We start from the raw sequence: 18220 nt of genomic DNA, 5'->3' as shown, positions 1-18220 counted from the left end.
GGATGGATGGATAGCTTCGGATTTATTTTCAGAAAATATCTGGCTAGTAGTTTAGGTCCGGGAAAACAGACAGGCTGGTCGGCCCGTTGATCACAGACACTTTTCATGCTCCTCGTATCCAAATTGTATTTTCAGTTAATCAAGTTCTACATATGTTTTAATTAAAACTGTTATTTTTCTCTTTAAAGAAGTCAAAAATACATAATATTCAGAATTATGAAGGTACATTGACCAAATATTCTGAAGAATAGCTTTATTTTACTTTTTGTCCAAGATATTTATTTAGCACCTAATTATTATTTTTGTTACTTTTTTAATCCATTGTAAGGTATTTTTCATTTTGTGAAAGTAACATTTTACAGCCTAAAAATCACATTTTCAACATGAGATTTTAATAAAACTGGACAACATCTTCATTCAGTAAATATTTTAAATGAGAAACTATTTTCTGTTTCATGCGTTTCTTTGCCCCCCCTGAGAAGACGCCGCCCCACAAGCCACAGCTTTTATCCCTTATTTGTAGATTATTTTACTTTGCAAAAATAAAATTTTATATTTGGAAGATCGATCCTTGGAAGCCAGGCCTGTCTGACTATACAGCTGAAGAATACAGCCGACAGTGACTGTCTGTTTTATTACCTCAGTGCCTCTAGTGGCAAAATAAAGTATTACAAGAACAAACAGAAAAACTTGCCTTTGATTTTTTTTTTTTACTTGCCTTTCAGGGCTAAAAAATAATACCACAAAAAAAAAAGACTTCTAACTTTTCCAGATTTTTCTTACTCTCTTGCCTTTCAGGGCTTCCGTAGTTTCTAAACTAAACAGAAGTGAATTATTTTTTCAAATGATGAAACAAAAAGCATTTTATTTGAGCAGTCAGGATAAATAATCAGGCTGAGCTGATGTGCAGCTGAATAAAGTCCAAACCTTGAGAATCATATATATGTTCAGGCAGGTTTTAGTATTAAAACTCTTGGCGCTAATGGCTACAGTTTGATAGTGCAGCTATAGCTGTGACACAAGATGAAACTCATTAGAGTTGCAGTTATGCTTCACTCGTATAGCCCCCCCCCCATCCCCCAGCCCAGGACACGTATGCGTTGCAGGGCAGAGGGAGGCAGAGTTAATTGGCGGCGCTGAGCTGCAGAGTGTGATTACCCGGGGCTTGTCTGCAGAGCAGCTACAGGGCGCTGTTCAATTCCCAGCACTAATGTAGCAGTCAGCCTTGGCCGGGTTGATGTTACCCAGTGGGCTCTTTTCTAACAGTCAGACACAGAATTACCTGAGTGAAGCACTCCCAGCCAGCTCTGCAGCAGGAACCACGCTGCTGCTACAGCTTTGCAGATGAACACCGTAAGTTTAAACTCATTTTATTCTCATGCAAACAGACATGAAACACTGGAACATTAATTCCTGCACCACATTATTAGCCCTTGATCTTTTCTCATCTAAAAAACCACAAACATGAAGGAATCTAACTTCACAGATCTACAAACAGGAGTTTATTCCTGAGCAATGGAATTTATTTCACATGTAAACCTCAGAAAATAAATATATTAACATTAAGCCACTGAATCCCGGCCTGTCCTGGTGAAGGGCTTCACCACGGTATGATAGCCAACCCCCCCACTCCCACCCCCCCTATTAGGGAACGTTTCTTCTTAGACGAGTTCATCATTCAGCTTTTAAATGGTGGATAAAAAGTTCAGTTTTAACAAAAAACGTCAAAATTTCTACATTTTTTCATTAATCCTCCTGAGCTGCAAACTTTGCATTCTGCAGGAAACGTTCTCTGAATCAACCAATGAGGGGCAGAAAGGATTATTCTATTCTATTCTATTCTATTCTATTCTATCATCTGAAAATATCTTCTGTTCTATTCCATTCTAGTCTTTTTATTACAATCTATTCGATTAAATTTTTTTATTCTATTCTGTTTTTCTTTTCTAATCTATTCTATTCTTATTCCTTCTCTTCGACTCTCTTTATTTCAATTCAATCCTATTCTATTCTAATCTAGTCTATCCTGTTCTATTCCCTTCTAATAATTTCTATTCTATTCTAATCTAAAATATTACAATCTATTCTATTTTATTCAATTCAATTCAATTCAATTCTATTCTATTCTATTCTATTCTATTCTATTCTATTCTATTCTATTCTATGTGTGTCTGCTGTGTCCGGCTTTTCAGTCCGTTCTGTTGTTCTTCTGTGTTATTAATCTCTCAGCTTCATCTACAGAGATTAAATTTCTCTGATCTTGATTTATTTGCAAACTTCTGGAGGCTGTTGGCTCTATTGGCTTTCATTTTCTAGACCAGGGTGAGTGGGTCAATACAAAAGCATGCCGCACCTTTCAGGTATTATTTGTAAAAACTTAAAAAGTTAAACATGGAAACTTTGTATTATTGTATTAATTTGTTCGGCCATAGAATCAAACTGAAAGGTTAAATCATTTGTTTTTTATCAGTCAGTTTTCACATGGAGGAAATGATGCATCTGCAGCAAAATGCTCTTCCTGCTTCTCCTATAATAACTTCCTCTGCAGACTCGGCACGGCAATAATGTGTTATATTTCCATCATCTATAGCTTCTATAGCGTCCAGAGCTGAATTTATTCCTGACAGGAGCGTAATGTCTTTTATGATCCTGCCTGATAAACAGAAGGAGAATAAACAATTTCCATTTGTTTGGCAGCAGGGGGCCCATTCAGGTGGAGGAAGGAGGGCGAGTGTGTGTGTGTGTGTGTGTGGGGGGGGGGGGCAGGTTAGTGAAATATAAAGAGACACATTTTAAAGTCAAACTGTAAAGCAGTGGGGGGTCTGACAAAGCATCATCATGCACATGGATTACCTGGGAGTTCTGAATCTGGATGCTTCCTGGAGGTAGCGCCTGCGTTAACACTTGTCCTTGTGATGTCACCATGGCAACCGGCTGGTACAAGGTCCCACCTGAGGGGATAATTTGCCACCGTGAGTATCAAGTGGCCTAAACAGCTGCTGGAAGCCCCGTCCCGCTTTTAAAGCGCTTGTCAGCCTGGCAATCAAAAAGCAGGCGAACAGGAGGGCGAGCGATTCAATCCGAGGCGCTTTAACGTCCTTTAACCCCGACCAAACAAGACGGAGGGGGTGAAGAGCTGTTTGGCTCCTGGCTTAATTAGCCTCGATCAAGGGACTCTTATCACAGTCTGTTTGAGCTCCGCCGTGCGCCGTGATCAAAGGCGAACGCATCGATTTTTTGGGGGGTTAAAAGGGATTTCCAGAGGGCAAGATTAACATTTCACTGTACAAGCCTGACATTATAGGAAGCAAGCAGCAAGCCGAGCTCCCGCTGCAGCATACACACACATTAAAGTTATGGCTGCAATAAAAGGGATGCTGGTTGCACTGATTGCTGCTCATTAGAAGCCCGTATGTACTTGATCGTATCGATTTGTATGCAGGCTTACAGCAGCAAACTTAATTTATTCCAAACAAGTCATCTGCAGATGATTCTACACAGCTCTGTGCATATCTGCTAATCAAGCATTCCCTTAAATGCTGCTTAGTTTTCTCACTAAGACATAAACAGGGCTTCCTCACTGCAAAAGATTGAAATCTAAATAAGACTTTTTTGTTAAAATAAGTGCATTTGTCCGTGAATTAAGGGGATAAGTGAGAATCTGGCTTCAAGTGAAAATTATCAAATTATTTTATTTTAAGAGGAAAACTACTCTTTCTGTTTGCAAATCATCTTATTTCGCTGCTCAAATTAAGGAGAAATACATTTGATTTAAGAATTTTTAAGTTATTTCTAGATTGTTTTTTGCAGTGCAGCAGGAGTGGAGGACAAAGAACTTTTACACTGCAAAAACAATCTAGAAATAACTTAAATGTCTTAAATTAAGTAATTAAATAGGATGATCTGCAGTTGGAATGATTTTTACTCTTAAAATACGATAATTAGATAATATGCATTTGTAATAAGACAATGCAAACTTTTTCTTTCTTCTTGCATCGGCAAAATGTCTCACCTCCTTAATTCAAGAAAAAATTATTTATTTTTAGGGAAAAAAAGATTTTGTTGTGATTAGCTTTGTGCAAAGCTAATGTTTGTAGCATTTTAATGACAAATATGTCATGTTTTCTGCAGATCGCCTCAAACTGAGTTCAGCTTTTCTAACTTTAATGGTTCAGATCATCAAACAAAACAAAATGATTTGATTCATGAAGAAAACCTTTTTAATCGTTTTAAGCTTTAGTCAGTTTGGATCTTTTCTAAAAAAACATTGTTGGGTTTTTTATTGAACACAGAAGACAGAGTGTCGTACATCAGTGGTCCCTCGTAGATTTAAACATGTGTTTCCTTAACAAGCCTGCAGGTGGCGCTACTCTAGCTTCCAGCTGATAACTGACCATAACATTTATAAAGAGCTGAATTAATTGATAAACTAGCAGCGGTGGAAAGTAACAAAGTTCATTTACTTGATTACTGTACTAAAGTACTTTTTGAGTATCTTTACATTATAGAGGCTTTTTTAGTGTCTGTGTTTCCAGGAAGCTGCTAGTTCTTTCATTTCTGATCTTAAATACAAAATATTTAGATATTTTTGGTACCACTTTGATATAATTCCTGCTCTAAGTGGGTCGCTCTGTCAGCTAAAGGCAGATTTTTTTCTATAATCCAGGTAACAATTGATTCCTAGATAAGTTGAAGTTTATGTAAATAATCGATCACAATTAACTAAGTATTTTCAAAAGAGAGAACTTAAATACTTTAACCTGAGTAGATTATTGACTGAGTAACTTTTCCTTGTAGTTGAGTAAGATTTGACTATGAGTATCAAAACTATGGGGCCAAAATTGTTGCTTTATTATTTACAAATGTGTGTGGAGGTTTTTTTTTTCTGTATCTCCATTTGTGCGTGTGCAGGGGGATTTGAAAATGTGTAAATGAAACTGTAAATGTGTGAGGAGATTTGTGTGTCTGTACAAAAATCTGCAAATGTGCAAAACTACTTGTGTGTGTGTAATCTGTTTTGCAAATGTGTAAAAAAATCCAAACCCATCTTACTACAAATCTGTAGTAAGATTTGCAAACCTGTAGAACAACCTGTAAGCACGCAGAGACACTGTGTCCGAAGTATTTTCGCTTCAACACCCAGAAATACAGACACATCATTGGTTACAAGTCCAGCGGTTTCTCCGTTGGCTCTCTTTACACACGTGATTTTTGCTACACTTCTGCCGTGTGAGATGCACAAATGCGTAAAGGATTTGTATCTGTAATATCTGGATTTGCTGCCCTGAGCGCAGCCTCACAGGCTGCCTCTTCCTCTTCCTTTTTCCCCCCGCTGCATGAGTTGACTTGACTAGGAAAAATGGCTGCTAACAGCGAGATGGTTTAACGTTTGCGGCTACAAATAATCCATGGGTAAGCGACTTAAGTAAAAAAAAAAAAAAAATTCCTTTTTTTTTTTTTTTGGACACTGTCTCTGTGTGCTTACAGGTTGTTCTACACATTTGCAAATCTTACTACAGTTTTTGTAAATCTGAATACAGATTTGTGGATTTTTTTACACATTTGCAAACCAGATTACAAACACAAGTAGTTTTGCACATTTGCAGATTGTTGTACAGACACATAAATCTCCTCACATATTTACAGTTTCATTTACACATTTTCAAATCCCCCTGCTCACGCACAAATGGAGATACAGATATACAACTCTCCACACACATTTGTAAATAATAAAGCAACAATTTTGGCCCCATACAAAACTTTTACACAAGTACTACTGTAGAGTACTTGGTCGACCGCTGTAAATTAGCATGCAGATGCTGTGGAGCTTTCATTGGGTCTGTGGAGGGATGGGGGGGTTAAATTATCCATACAGTCACTGATCATCAGTCCTTCACTTCCTCATCAACACATTTTAACCACAAAAGCAAAATCTAAAACATGCTAGAAGTGAAACTGCTCCATGCATATTTGTCTGGTGTGTGATCGCACGCTAACCTGACACCACTTGTGAGTTGATGGTAGTCATGGCAACGCTGCTTTGCTGCAGGCCTCCAGCGGGCACCACAATCCCTGAAGAGTTAACAGAGCTGGAGACAGAGGTCATGGATGGAGAGGAGGTCTGAATTAGTTCCTGGGGGATCGCAGAAGGAGATACAGGTGAGCGATGGCGGATTTATACCTGCTGGTGTGTGGCTGGAGGGGGGGACTGACCTGCTGCATGCTGAGGCTGGTGTGGGTCGGGGAGTAGGGTCCGCCCAGGTCGTTACGTAAAAGGTTGTCGCTGTGCATCTTGGTCTTGAGGCAGGTGATGTAACGGTTGCAGAAGTCTTTACAGAGCTCATTGACCTTCTCCAGCTCCAGCAGGTGGATCCGTAGAACCTGGATGGCCTTCACCATCTGACCGGGAACAGGCAAAAAAAAACATATCTGGAGTTAAAACACCGACTGCTTCCACTTCTATCAGACTGTTGAACGGCTTCAAGCCTCCTGCATTGGAAAAACGATCCAAAAATAGGTTAAACATGTCTTAAATTAAGTGTATTTACCCTTAATTTGAGCAGGTAAATGAGAGCTTGCCAATGAAATGTGTAATTTTACTCTTAAAATAAAATAATTAGATAATATGCTGTTGAAATAAGACAATGCAATTGTTTTTTCTTATTTTAAATGTAAATTGTCTTGTTCCATTGGCAAAATGTCTCTTTTACCTCCTCAATTCAAGAACAAATACACTTATTTTAAGAAGAAATTTTTACCTAACCCCAACCTGTATATAGATTTCGATTTTTTCCACTGTGAACACATCCTGTTACACAATGAGGTGGACTGAAGGCGTCAGACTGAATATAACCACCTGCTCAGATTAGATAAAGATTAAGCTTTTCATTCAAGTAAAAATGTTTTTTTGGTCAAATCCTACAAGCACATGATAGAATATTAGCTTCGAATGATCCAGAATAGTGTCTGAGAGCCTAACGGCTGCAGGAGGAGTTTAACAGGAAGGATCGATAGCAGCCGTTCTGCTGTTTGGCACACAGCAACATTCTGCCCTGAAGTCACCAAAGGTCAACAGAACGCTCAGAGAGGCGCTGCGCCAAGGAGAAGATAAATCAGCCAATAAAAACAGCCCTCCCTGGACCAAAGGGGGCCGGGTCCGCTTGCTCCCGCCGCAGCCGGAGGGCCCGGCGTCCCGTCATCCCCCTGTGGAGGAGTGGGCGCCCTCTGGGACGGCGGCTCATTAGACACACAGATGTGAGGTTAACTGACTGTTCAGCTTTTATCAGCAGGCTTTCCTGTGAGGACAAGGCTGCTGACGTTACATCCAGCCTGAGCTAACAGGGGGGGGGGGGGGGGTACTCACGAGAGGGGAGAAAACGGTTCAACGTAGCTAGACTGCATTAGTTCATCATAAAAATTTGGAACAAATTCTGAGATGGAAGAAAATGGGATGAAAGTGATGTTCCAGCTAAGGTTTTAGTTTACCAAGTTATCGAGCTCCGGGTCCTCGCTGAAGAAGGGCTTGTGTTCTCGCTCCTGCTGGTGAACAAAGTTTTCAATGTCGACATCGAAGCTGGCTGATGTGATGCACTCGGACCCCTGCGTCGCCTGCTCACATTTCTCAAACAGCAGGGCCAGCAGGGGGAACAGCGGATGCCTGAAGGAGACAAACAGGAAGGAAAAGAAAATTCTCATTCCTGCAAGGTTCCAATTTCTCTCAGACTAACAGGAAAACTGAACAATTTACCAGGAGCCTTTAATGTCTGCAGCAGCAGAGAGTCACTGGGACGCATCTGACAGATTTGAGCATTTTGCACAACTTTTCACTATTTCTATAGATGTGTTAAAACTAGTGAAATAGTGACGCTGCCACGTCTAAATGTCCAGATGTGGAGTAACCATGGGGGAAACCCTGGAAGGCTGCATGTGGCTCCTTCATCCAGACATGTTCAGTGAGCATCACTGCGTCATTCCAGAAAAGTTAAAATCAATCCACTGGACTTTGTTTCCAAGTTTGAAGACGTTTCTCTTCCATTTAGGAAACTTTTTCAATTCAAAATGTCAGAAATAGCGTTTAGTTCCAGGTTTTATACAGCAGCTCAACAAAGCCTTGTTTTAGTTTAGAAAACATGCAAATAGAAACGGATGAACGGGTTCCCCCCTTTGGAATGGGGGTCATTTGGCTTCTTTTGTTAGCCTGCAATGCCCCATACCTGTCTATGTCTTTGAAAGGGGGGGTTGTAAGAGGGAATTGGTGGCCTGGATCACTGAAGTCGTTTTGAACCATCTTGGACTGAATCCACCATCATACTGGTTTATGGTGCGGCTTGTTGAAGCTTGTTGAAGTGACCCATCTGTCGTCTTCTTTGAGGTTTCACTCGTTGATGTCATGTAACTAGTTCACTAGTTCTGATTCAGATAACCAAGTTAACATCACTGCTTTTCATGCTAACTCTCTAATTCTCCATCTAATTAGGTTTCTGTCCTAATGCTTTAATTTAAAATGCTTAATAAATCATACAAAAGACTGACTTGGTACAGTATTAGAACTGAATATTTTATCTTTGGATCAGATGTGATAATATTAAACTGGAATCTGATTAGATAACTGATTTATTAACATGATCTGAACATGTTTTGAACTGGCTGGCCCTTAGCTGGCCCTTAGCTGGCCCTTAGCTGGTCCTTGGCTGGTCCTTGGCTGGCCCTTGGCTGGCCCTTAGCTGGCCCTTAGCTGGTCTTTGGCTGGTCTTTGGCTGGTCCTTGGCTGGCCCTTGGCTGGTCCTTGGCTAGTCCTTGGCTGGTCTTTGGCTGGTCCTTGGCTGGTCCTTGGCTGGCCCTTGGCTGGTCCTTGGCTGGTCCTTGGCTGGTCTTTGGCTGGTCCTTGGCTGGTCCTTGGCTGGTCCTTGGCTGGCCCTTGGCTGGTCCTTGGCTAGTCCTTAGCTGGCCCTTGGCTAATCCTTGGCTGGTCTTTGGCTGGTCCTTGGCTAGTCCTTGGCTAGTCCTTAGCTGGCCCTTGGCTAGTCCTTGGCTGGTCTTTGGCTGGTCCTTGGCTGGTCCTTGGCTGGCCTTTGGCTGGTCCTTGGCTGGTCCTTGGCTGGTCCTTGGCTGGTCCTTGGCTGGCCCTTGGCTGGTCCTTGGCTAGTCCTTAGCTGGCCCTTGGCTGGTCTTTGGCTGGTCCTTGGCTGGTCCTTGGCTGGTCTTTGGCTGGTCTTTGGCTGGTCCTTGGCTGGCCCTTGGCTGGTCCTTGGCTAGTCCTTGGCTGGTCTTTGGCTGGTCCTTGGCTGGTCCTTGGCTGGCCCTTGGCTGGTCCTTGGCTGGTCCTTGGCTGGTCTTTGGCTGGTCCTTGGCTGGTCCTTGGCTGGTCCTTGGCTGGCCCTTGGCTGGTCCTTGGCTAGTCCTTAGCTGGCCCTTGGCTAATCCTTGGCTGGTCTTTGGCTGGTCCTTGGCTGGTCCTTGGCTAGTCCTTGGCTGGTCTTTGGCTGGTCCTTGGCTGGTCCTTGGCTAGTCCTTAGCTGGCCCTTGGCTAGTCCTTGGCTGGTCTTTGGCTGGTCCTTGGCTGGCCCTTGGCTGGTCCTTGGCTAGTCCTTAGCTGGCCCTTGGCTAGTCCTTGGCTGGTCCTTGGCTGGTCCTTGGCTGGTCCTTGGCTGGTCCTTGGCTGGTCTTTGGCTGGTCTTTGGCTGGTCCTTGGCTGGTCCTTGGCTGGTCCTTGGCTGGTCCTTGGCTGGTCCTTGGCTGGTCCTTGGCTGGTCCTTGGCTGGTCTTTGGCTGGTCCTTGGCTTGTCCTTGGCTGGCTTGAATGGTCCTTGGCTGGCCCTTGGCTGGTCTTTGAATGGTCCTTGGCTGGTCCTTGGCTGGTCCTTGGCTGGTCTTTGGCTGGCCCTTGGCTGGTCCTTGGCTGGCCCTTGGCTGGTCCTTGGCTAGTCCTTGGCTGGTCTTTGGATGGTCCTTGGCTGGTCCTTGGCTGGCCCTTGGCTGGTCCTTAGCTGGCCCTTAGCTGGCCCTTGGCTGGTTCTTGGCTGGTCCTTGGTTGGTCCTTGGCTGGTCCTTGGCTGGTTCTTGGCTGATCCTTGGTTGGTCCTTGGCTAGTCCTTGGTTGGCCCTTGGCTGGTCCTTTGCTGGTTCTTGGCTGATCCTTGGTTGGTCCTTGGCTGGTCCTTGGCTGGTTCTTGGCTGGCCCTTGGCTGGCCCTTAGCTGGCCCTTAACTGGCCCTTGGCTGGCCCTTGGCTGGCCCTTAGCTGGCCCTTGGCTGGACCTTAGCTGGTCCTTGGCTGGTCCTTGGTTGGTCCTTGGCTGCTCCTTTGCTGGTCCTTGGCTGGTTCTTGGCTGGCCCTTAGCTGGTTCTTGGCTGGTCCTTGGCTGGCCCTTAGCTGGCCCTTAGCTGGCCCTTGGCTGCTTCTTGGCTGGTCCTTGGCTGGTTCTTGGCTGGCCCTTGGCTGGCCCTTGGCTGGCCCTTAGCTGGCCCTTAGCTGGCCCTTGGCTGGACCTTAGCTGGTCCTTGGCTGGTCTTTGGCTGGTCCTTGGCTGGTCCTTGGCTGGTCCTTGGCTGGCCCTTGGCTGGCCCTTGGCTGGTCCTTGGCTGGTCTTTGGATGGTCCTTGGCTGGTCCTTGGCTGGCCCTTGGCTGGTCCTTAGCTGGCCCTTAGCTGGTTCTTGGCTGGTCCTTGGTTGGTCCTTGGCTGGTCCTTGGTTGGCCCTTGGCTGGTCCTTTGCTGGTCCTTGGCTGGTTCTTGGCTGGCCCTTGGCTGCTTCTTGGCTGGTCCTTGGCTGGCCCTTGGCTGGTCTTTGGCTGGTCCTTGGCTGGTCCTTGGCTAATCCTTGGCTGGTCTTTGGCTGGTCCTTGGCTGGTCCTTGGCTAGTCCTTGGCTGGTCTTTGGCTGGTCCTTGGCTGGTCCTTGGCTAGTCCTTAGCTGGCCCTTGGCTAGTCCTTGGCTGGTCCTTGGCTGGTCCTTGGCTGGTCCTTGGCTGGTCCTTGGCTGGTCTTTGGCTGGTCCTTGGCTGGTCCTTGGCTGGTCCTTGGCTGGTCCTTGGCTGGCCCTTGGCTGGTCTTTGGATGGTCCTTGGCTGGTCCTTGGCTGGTCCTTGGCTGGTCTTTGGCTGGCCCTTGGCTGGTCCTTGGCTGGCCCTTGGCTGGTCCTTGGCTAGTCCTTGGCTGGTCTTTGGATGGTCCTTGGCTGGTCCTTGGCTGGCCCTTGGCTGGTCCTTAGCTGGCCCTTAGCTGGCCCTTGGCTGGTTCTTGGCTGGTCCTTGGTTGGTCCTTGGCTGGTCCTTGGCTGGTTCTTGGCTGATCCTTGGTTGGTCCTTGGCTAGTCCTTGGTTGGCCCTTGGCTGGTCCTTTGCTGGTTCTTGGCTGATCCTTGGTTGGTCCTTGGCTGGTCCTTGGCTGGTTCTTGGCTGGCCCTTGGCTGGCCCTTGGCTGGCCCTTAGCTGGCCCTTAACTGGCCCTTGGCTGGCCCTTGGCTGGCCCTTAGCTGGCCCTTGGCTGGACCTTAGCTGGTCCTTGGCTGGTCCTTGGTTGGTCCTTGGCTGCTCCTTTGCTGGTCCTTGGCTGGTTCTTGGCTGGCCCTTAGCTGGTTCTTGGCTGGTCCTTGGCTGGCCCTTAGCTGGCCCTTAGCTGGCCCTTGGCTGCTTCTTGGCTGGTCCTTGGCTGGTTCTTGGCTGGCCCTTGGCTGGCCCTTAGCTGGCCCTTGGCTGGCCCTTAGCTGGCCCTTGGCTGGACCTTAGCTGGTCCTTGGCTGGTCTTTGGCTGGTCCTTGGCTGGTCCTTGGCTGGTCCTTGGCTGGCCCTTGGCTGGCCCTTGGCTGGTCCTTGGCTGGTCTTTGGATGGTCCTTGGCTGGTCCTTGGCTGGCCCTTGGCTGGTCCTTAGCTGGCCCTTAGCTGGTTCTTGGCTGGTCCTTGGTTGGTCCTTGGCTGGTCCTTGGTTGGCCCTTGGCTGGTCCTTTGCTGGTCCTTGGCTGGTTCTTGGCTGGCCCTTGGCTGCTTCTTGGCTGGTCCTTGGCTGGCCCTTAGCTGGCCCTTGGCTGCTTCTTGGCTGGTCCTTGGCTGGTTCTTGGCTGGCCCTTGGCTGCTTCTTGGTTGGTCCTTGGCTGGCCCTTAGCTGGTCCTTGGCTGCTTCTTGGCTGGTTCTTGGCTGGCCCTTGGCTGGCCCTTGGCTGGTCCTTGGCTGGTCCTTGGCTGGTCCTTGGTTGGTCCTTGGTTGGTCCTTGGCTGGCCCTTGGCTGGTTCTTGGCTGGTCCTTAGCTGGTCCTTAGCTGGCCCTTGGCTGGTCTTTGGTTGGTCCTTGGTTGGTCCTTGGCTGGCCCTTGGCTGGTTCTTGGCTGGTCTTTGGTTATTCTTCGGCTGATTCTTGGCTGGTTCTTTGCTGGTCCCCTTCAATTCCTTTTTAACATCAATATTTGTACTAAAATATTCTTTCTGTCATGATTTGTGGACATTTAGATCTAAAGAGAAGCGCCATCTCCTGGTCAGATCCCGTAATTCAGTGAAAGGGTGGAGTCAGAGTAAACATATGTTGGGTTCATGTAGGGTATTTTGCAGGGAGTTGCAGGGAAGTTGGCAGCCTTTCTGGTGGTGTTTGATTGGGAAGGCCCATTTTGAATGGCTGCTACTGTATGTGTGTTTTTAATTTAGCAGTTTAATAAACACCTGTGTGTTGGGACTAACTGCACAGCTTAGCGTATGGCTAACTAAGGCCACGGCTCGCGCTCTGACCCACAGCTTCCATTTGCAGCCTTTAATAGTCGTCTATATTATTCACTAATCTGGCTGATCCCAATTTAGTGCTGCTCCCCCAGCCAGACATGGCAGGAATACTAAGCAGGGGGCCACGTGCTGGAAGGAGGGCCTCTACCTTGTGATGCAGCAGAGACGTACTGGCATGGAGGTTAAAGGAGGACAGATCCGGTAGCGGCTCTCATTTATTCTGGTAACAGATTATTTTACATTAAAGGAGATTAGAGATAAAAAGATGCTGGATAAAACGAAATGTTTCAGACGCAAACAATTCAACAGCAGAGCCAGGCAGTTTTTACAGAAGAGTTGAAAGGTTTTCTCTGGTAGAGCACACAGACAGAGCAGCGCTCCTCATCACTGAGTCCTTATAGGGAGCCTGATGATCGCTGATGTTTAACTGCAGCCTTTATAACTGGGCCGAAACTAAAGTGACCTTTTCCATCTCAAAGTTTACAGGGAAATGTCAGATTTTAAAACTTTTCTCTTCTAAATGTTTGTTTGGTTGGGTCCTTTTACTGAGTGAAGGTTTGCCGCTCGTTACTGTTTTGGGTTGGATTTGGGTTCTGATAGAGTTCTGATGGAAACAAATGACCATAAAAGTCAGAACAGAAAGTAAAGACCATCTAAGTCTACCAAAATGACGACCTACAGGCTCCATCATCGTTAGGCTTCCATATTTAAAGTCATTCTGGGTCTTCTTCAAAAATATTTGTGTGAAATGATAAGAGAGAAGAGCGCCAAGCAATACTCTTTACATTCCAACGGCTGGTACCTGATTCCCTAACATTGGCATCGAACATGGAGACTTGGAAGACTCTGCTAGATGTTCTGCAGTTCACAGCCAGGTTTCCCTGAGTGATTTTATATCTAGACTGATGGCCTTAGAGAGGACGTCTTTAAACTGCCACAGTTTTAAATCTGTCTGATGTTGCATTATACAAACCGTTTGTCATGATTCTGCACCTTCTGGTTCTGTTTAGGTTTTCACTTTGGATTTTCAGTTAAACTTTGATTTCTGTCTTTCTGTGTTTGGTGGTTTAATTTTTATTTATTGTGATCCTACTTGTTTTCTAGTTATATTTAAGCACTGCTGTATTTCTTGGTTAAGCTCCTTTCACACCATGCTGATTTATCCAGCGTCTGACTGACGTCCCAGAATCTCCTAAATGCTGGAATACTCTGAACTTTCTATGGATTTTTTAAATTCTGGGCGTATAAATAGAGTATTCATAATGAATCCAAAACATCTGTCCAACGACAGCCTAACTTCTGCGTAACGCACGGCAGCGTAATGACCATGAAATGCTGCCCAGTGTCCTGAGGGGGGCAGCGATGCGCCCAGAGGCACCCGGCCTGCATACAAAGATTTCTTTGATCATGTCATTACCCTAGCTCCTGTTTACCGCCCACCAAAAAAAAGAAAAATAAAGAAGGTTTGCAGTGGCAGCAGATTCAGCTTAAGTTAGAAACACGTTCAGCGCTCGTCTGGAACACGTCAGATACTTTGATATGGAGAGAAGTTATGCACAAGTTACTCAGAGGTTTAGGATCAGCTAGACGCCATGACTGATGAGGAACTGATGCTGAACGGATGTCTACCATCAGATAACTGACCTGGAACTGATGGACCATGGATGAGCTCACACTGGCATATGTTGGGAAAATTTAAGCATCGAAATTTCCCGACGTACTCGCCTTATGTTGACGTGAGCCAGCATGTTTCACCATACTTCAGAGTGTTTCAGCGTGCTTATAACTTTATAAAAAAGGTACCTATAACTTATCCAACATATGCCAGCATTTTTGCCAGATTTCTGTCTCTCAGCTTGTGCCAGTCTCCTTTCCCCTAGCTCCCTTCTAGATCCTTCTGTCCACACCTGCTCCCAGTTAGCTGATTACTCCATTCATTGCTCTGTTTGGCATTTATACTCCCCCTCTTAAGTTACTGGTTGCTGGATTATCTTCATTCTGTAAGTTTATTCCTCCCTAGTGACTTCTAGCTTTTGGGTTCCGAGTTTCTTGTCGAACAGTTCTGGATTCTATCTTCTGTATTTTTACTTCATTAAATTTTATAAGAAATCATCACTGAATCTTCATCTCTGCATCTGGGTCATGTAATGTTTTTAATAGTAATAGTTTTTTCATCATTGAAAGAAAGCTTGTTCATCTCAGTCGTTCCTGTTCTGATAGTTTATTCCCTGCTAGATTAACATCAAATTCCAGATAATCTTTAGCTTCTCACTGGAAATGAGTCAAGAATCTCTCAAACAAGAACAAAACAATGTACATCATGTAATATCAGCTTTAAAAAGAGCATTTAATTTGCCTATATTTGCGTTCAAATGAAGAAATATGATTCCAAAACATTGGTTTATTCTGATTCACCATCATAAACTGTTTTATTGGAGTCACAGCGATCAGAGCCTTTCAATGATCACTGTCTATGTTTTCAGTTATGTTGATGTTTTCTCTTTTGCGAGGAGGTGAGCAGGACTCTGTACCATCACCCTGATCTTACTATTTCCAGTCTTCATGAAAATGTTGATGACAATGAATCAAATTAGGAAGATCAGTGATAAGAGAAACTGAGATGAAGCTGCAACCAACTAGTGACTGTGAGGTTTATTAGATTTGCAAACTGAAGATGTGAAAACATTTCCAAGGCTATGGAGGTTAGAGTCACGCTCTGAGCTTTCTTATGACCTTTCCACAGCCAGGATGAAGACAGATGGGCTGTGAAAAGCCAGCTCCTTTTATGTGCATGGGTCTGCATTTGTGTGTGACTGTGTGGTCACATAATGTGCTTTTATGCTCTCTCTTGCACTTTCTTCTACTCCCCCCCACCGCACCACCACCAGCACCCCCATGTTCACAGCCGAGCACGGCGTGTATCTGCAGTGCGACGGTGGGATATTGCTGGCTGGGGGATCATTACAAGGGCCATAAAAGAGCGATTTACAGATCGGCCGGAGAGTGGAGTCAGCACGGCAGGTCCTCCCACCCTGCAGCAGTGCGCCGTAATGGGTCACCGACACAGAGCGGAGAATCACAGGCCCTACCGCAGGGAAGGTGCTGGTTCCTGGATGCAGCATCTGGTTTATGCTCAGCCAGGATCAAACTGCTGATGTTCAGCTGGGTGGCAAATTAATAATTTACAGAATTACAGCCAGAAAAAGGTCCACCTTTATATGGGTGTAAAGTATTCACACCCTTGGTGGTTAACAGATTTTAGAGGGATTATTCATTTGATCTGATTGTTCCTTATGTTCCTAACAGAGCACTTCGCTCTCAATCTGCAGGTTTACTAGTGGTTCCTAGAATTTCTAAAAGTAGAATGGGAGGCAGATCTTTTAGTTCTCAGGCTCCTCTCCTGTGGAACCAACTACCAGTTTTAGTCCGTGAAGCAATTCAATTCAGTTTATTCATATAGCGCCAAATTCACAACACACATCATCTCAGGTCACTTTCCAGTTCACCAGATCATCCAGTCAGATTGATTCAAAGTTTTCTATATAAGGAAAACCAGTTGATTGCATCGACTCATTGACTCTTCAGCAATCCCTCACACTAAGCATGCTTGTAGCGACAGTGGAGAGGAAAAACTCCCTTTGAACAGGAAGAAACCTCCAGCAGAACCAGGCTCAGTGTGAGCGGCCATCTGCTGAGGCCGACTGGGGTTCAAGGAGACAGAAGCAGACATAGAAAAAGAAGCATAGATACAAAAGGCAACTGTCAACCAGCTCCACAGGCGGCCCCGTCCAGGAAACACACAGCCAGGCAGATGAGCTCCGAGCCAGCTCCCATGTCAGAGGATGAAGAGAGCACATCCAGTTAGTCACAGTCAGAGAAACAGGACTACACTGGAAAACAGGCCAAGCTCCAACATCTAGAAACAGGCAGATACCCTGTCTACTTTTAAGGCTAGGCTTAAAACTTTCCTTTTTGATAAAGCTTCTAGTTAGAGTGGCTCAGGTTATCCTGAGCTATCTCTATAGTTCTGCTGCTATAGGCTTAGACTGCTGGAGGACATAGGGACCCCTTTTTCATCATTCTGCTTCATTCTATCTCTATTCTCCCACTCTGCAGAATCTGTTAGTTCAATCTCTAACGTTCTGCTCTCTCTGCTTTTTCTCATAGTAGCTTCATCTGGTCTGTTCCTGTTTGGCTGTGACTCCATCCTGGAGAGAAATATCAGCTGTGCTGCTGCCATCAACACCTTTGTTTCTAGATGTTGGAGCTTGGCCTGTTTTCCAGTGTAGTCCTGTTTCTCTGACTGTGACTAACTGGATGTGCTCTCTTCATCCTCTGACATGGGAGCTGGCTCGGAGCTCGTCTGCCTGGCTGTGTGTTTCCTGGACGGGGCCGCCTGTGGAGCTGGTTGACAGTTGCCTTTTGTATCTATGCTTCTGGTTCAAAGGGAGTTTTTCCTCTCCACTGTCGCTACAAACATGCTTGGTGTGAAGAATTGCTGTAGAGTCAATGAGTCGATGCAATTAGCTGGTTTTCCTTAGATAGAAAACACTGAACCAATCTGACCAGGTTTGTCTCTGTAAGGACGGCATCACTGATATATGCAATCTTGTCCTCAACTACGAGTGTTTGATGAAACCTCAGAGTTTAAAAGTTCACAGCTCATAATGTTCTTCCACTGTACGGCCCGACACTCTGATGTGATCTACCTGCTCACACTGTACGTCTAAAAACCACCCGTCAGACTCAGCGCCGAGAGATGGCGCTGGTCGGACTCGTCGATGTGGAAGAAGAAGAACTCTGTTGTTTGCACATGCAAGGTGCTCCAGGTTCTGGTAAATGGGCTGGTAGCTCTGCTTCAACAGTAGCATTTACCCACCAACACCTCAGGAGGGCGACTCAATTTCAAACATGTTTGATTTTCTCCCGACCTTACGATTACTGAGGGGGAACTGGTTGTGAGAGGCTAATCACCGCTGGTTACTCCCTGTATACTACACGACGCAGGACGCACCATGACGACGCCCGATCCAAAGAATTCCCGCACGACTGGAAAAAATGTCCCGAAAAGGGCAAAAAGATGGTAAAGTATAACAACAGGATAATGGATTTGGATATTTGGGGTTTAGGAGTTAACCTGAGCCAGACTGCCTGGAAAACATCAGATTACCCTGGACTGAGGGTTCTACTCTATTTTGTTCTATTCTATTCCTACATGAAGAGAATAATTACTGACTGATGTCTGATAATCAGAGCGGTGGAGGTCTGCAGCTCCTCCAGAGGTGACGGTAATGTCCAAACCTTATGATTCTGTTTTACAGCCTAATCCTGCTTTAAACTCTGCAGAACTTTCTCTGCTCGGCAACGCAGACTGTTCCCCAGGTTCTCTAAAGAACCTCTAATTCCTGCACACAGCACAAGGATTGAAACTGGGATTAAATGACACAGAAGCTGCAGCTATGGGCTTCTGGTTCTGATTAGCTGAAAAAGATTGTATTTTAGGGATATCTCAGTAAA

General features: G+C 45.4%; 1 protein-coding gene across 6 annotated transcripts in view; it reads right to left on the bottom strand.

Moving 5' to 3' along the window:
- pknox2 (pbx/knotted 1 homeobox 2) overlaps positions 1 to 18220 on the bottom strand; it is a 134489-nt gene that overhangs the window by 9180 nt on the left and 107089 nt on the right. For 5 of the 6 annotated variants that reach the window (XM_038297846.1, XM_038297852.1, XM_038297848.1 and 2 more), the window contains 4 exons: positions 7486 to 7657; positions 6214 to 6399; positions 5998 to 6133; positions 2854 to 2951 (listed from right to left, as the gene is read on the bottom strand). In XM_038297846.1, the coding sequence (XP_038153774.1) occupies positions 2854 to 2951; positions 5998 to 6133; positions 6214 to 6399; positions 7486 to 7657 (592 nt within the window). Of the gene's footprint in view, positions 1 to 2853; positions 2952 to 5997; positions 6134 to 6181; positions 6400 to 7485; positions 7658 to 18220 lie in introns of all 6 variants that reach the window. The other variant, XM_038297850.1, reaches the window with a different exon arrangement.

Source organism: Cyprinodon tularosa, unplaced genomic scaffold (genome assembly GCF_016077235.1).
Source record: "Cyprinodon tularosa strain WSP-4 unplaced genomic scaffold, ASM1607723v1 ctg399, whole genome shotgun sequence".
Classification (NCBI taxonomy): Eukaryota; Metazoa; Chordata; class Actinopteri; order Cyprinodontiformes; family Cyprinodontidae; genus Cyprinodon; species Cyprinodon tularosa.
The sequence above is the reverse complement of the archived record's forward strand: the minus strand, read 5'-3'. Positions and strand labels throughout refer to the sequence as shown.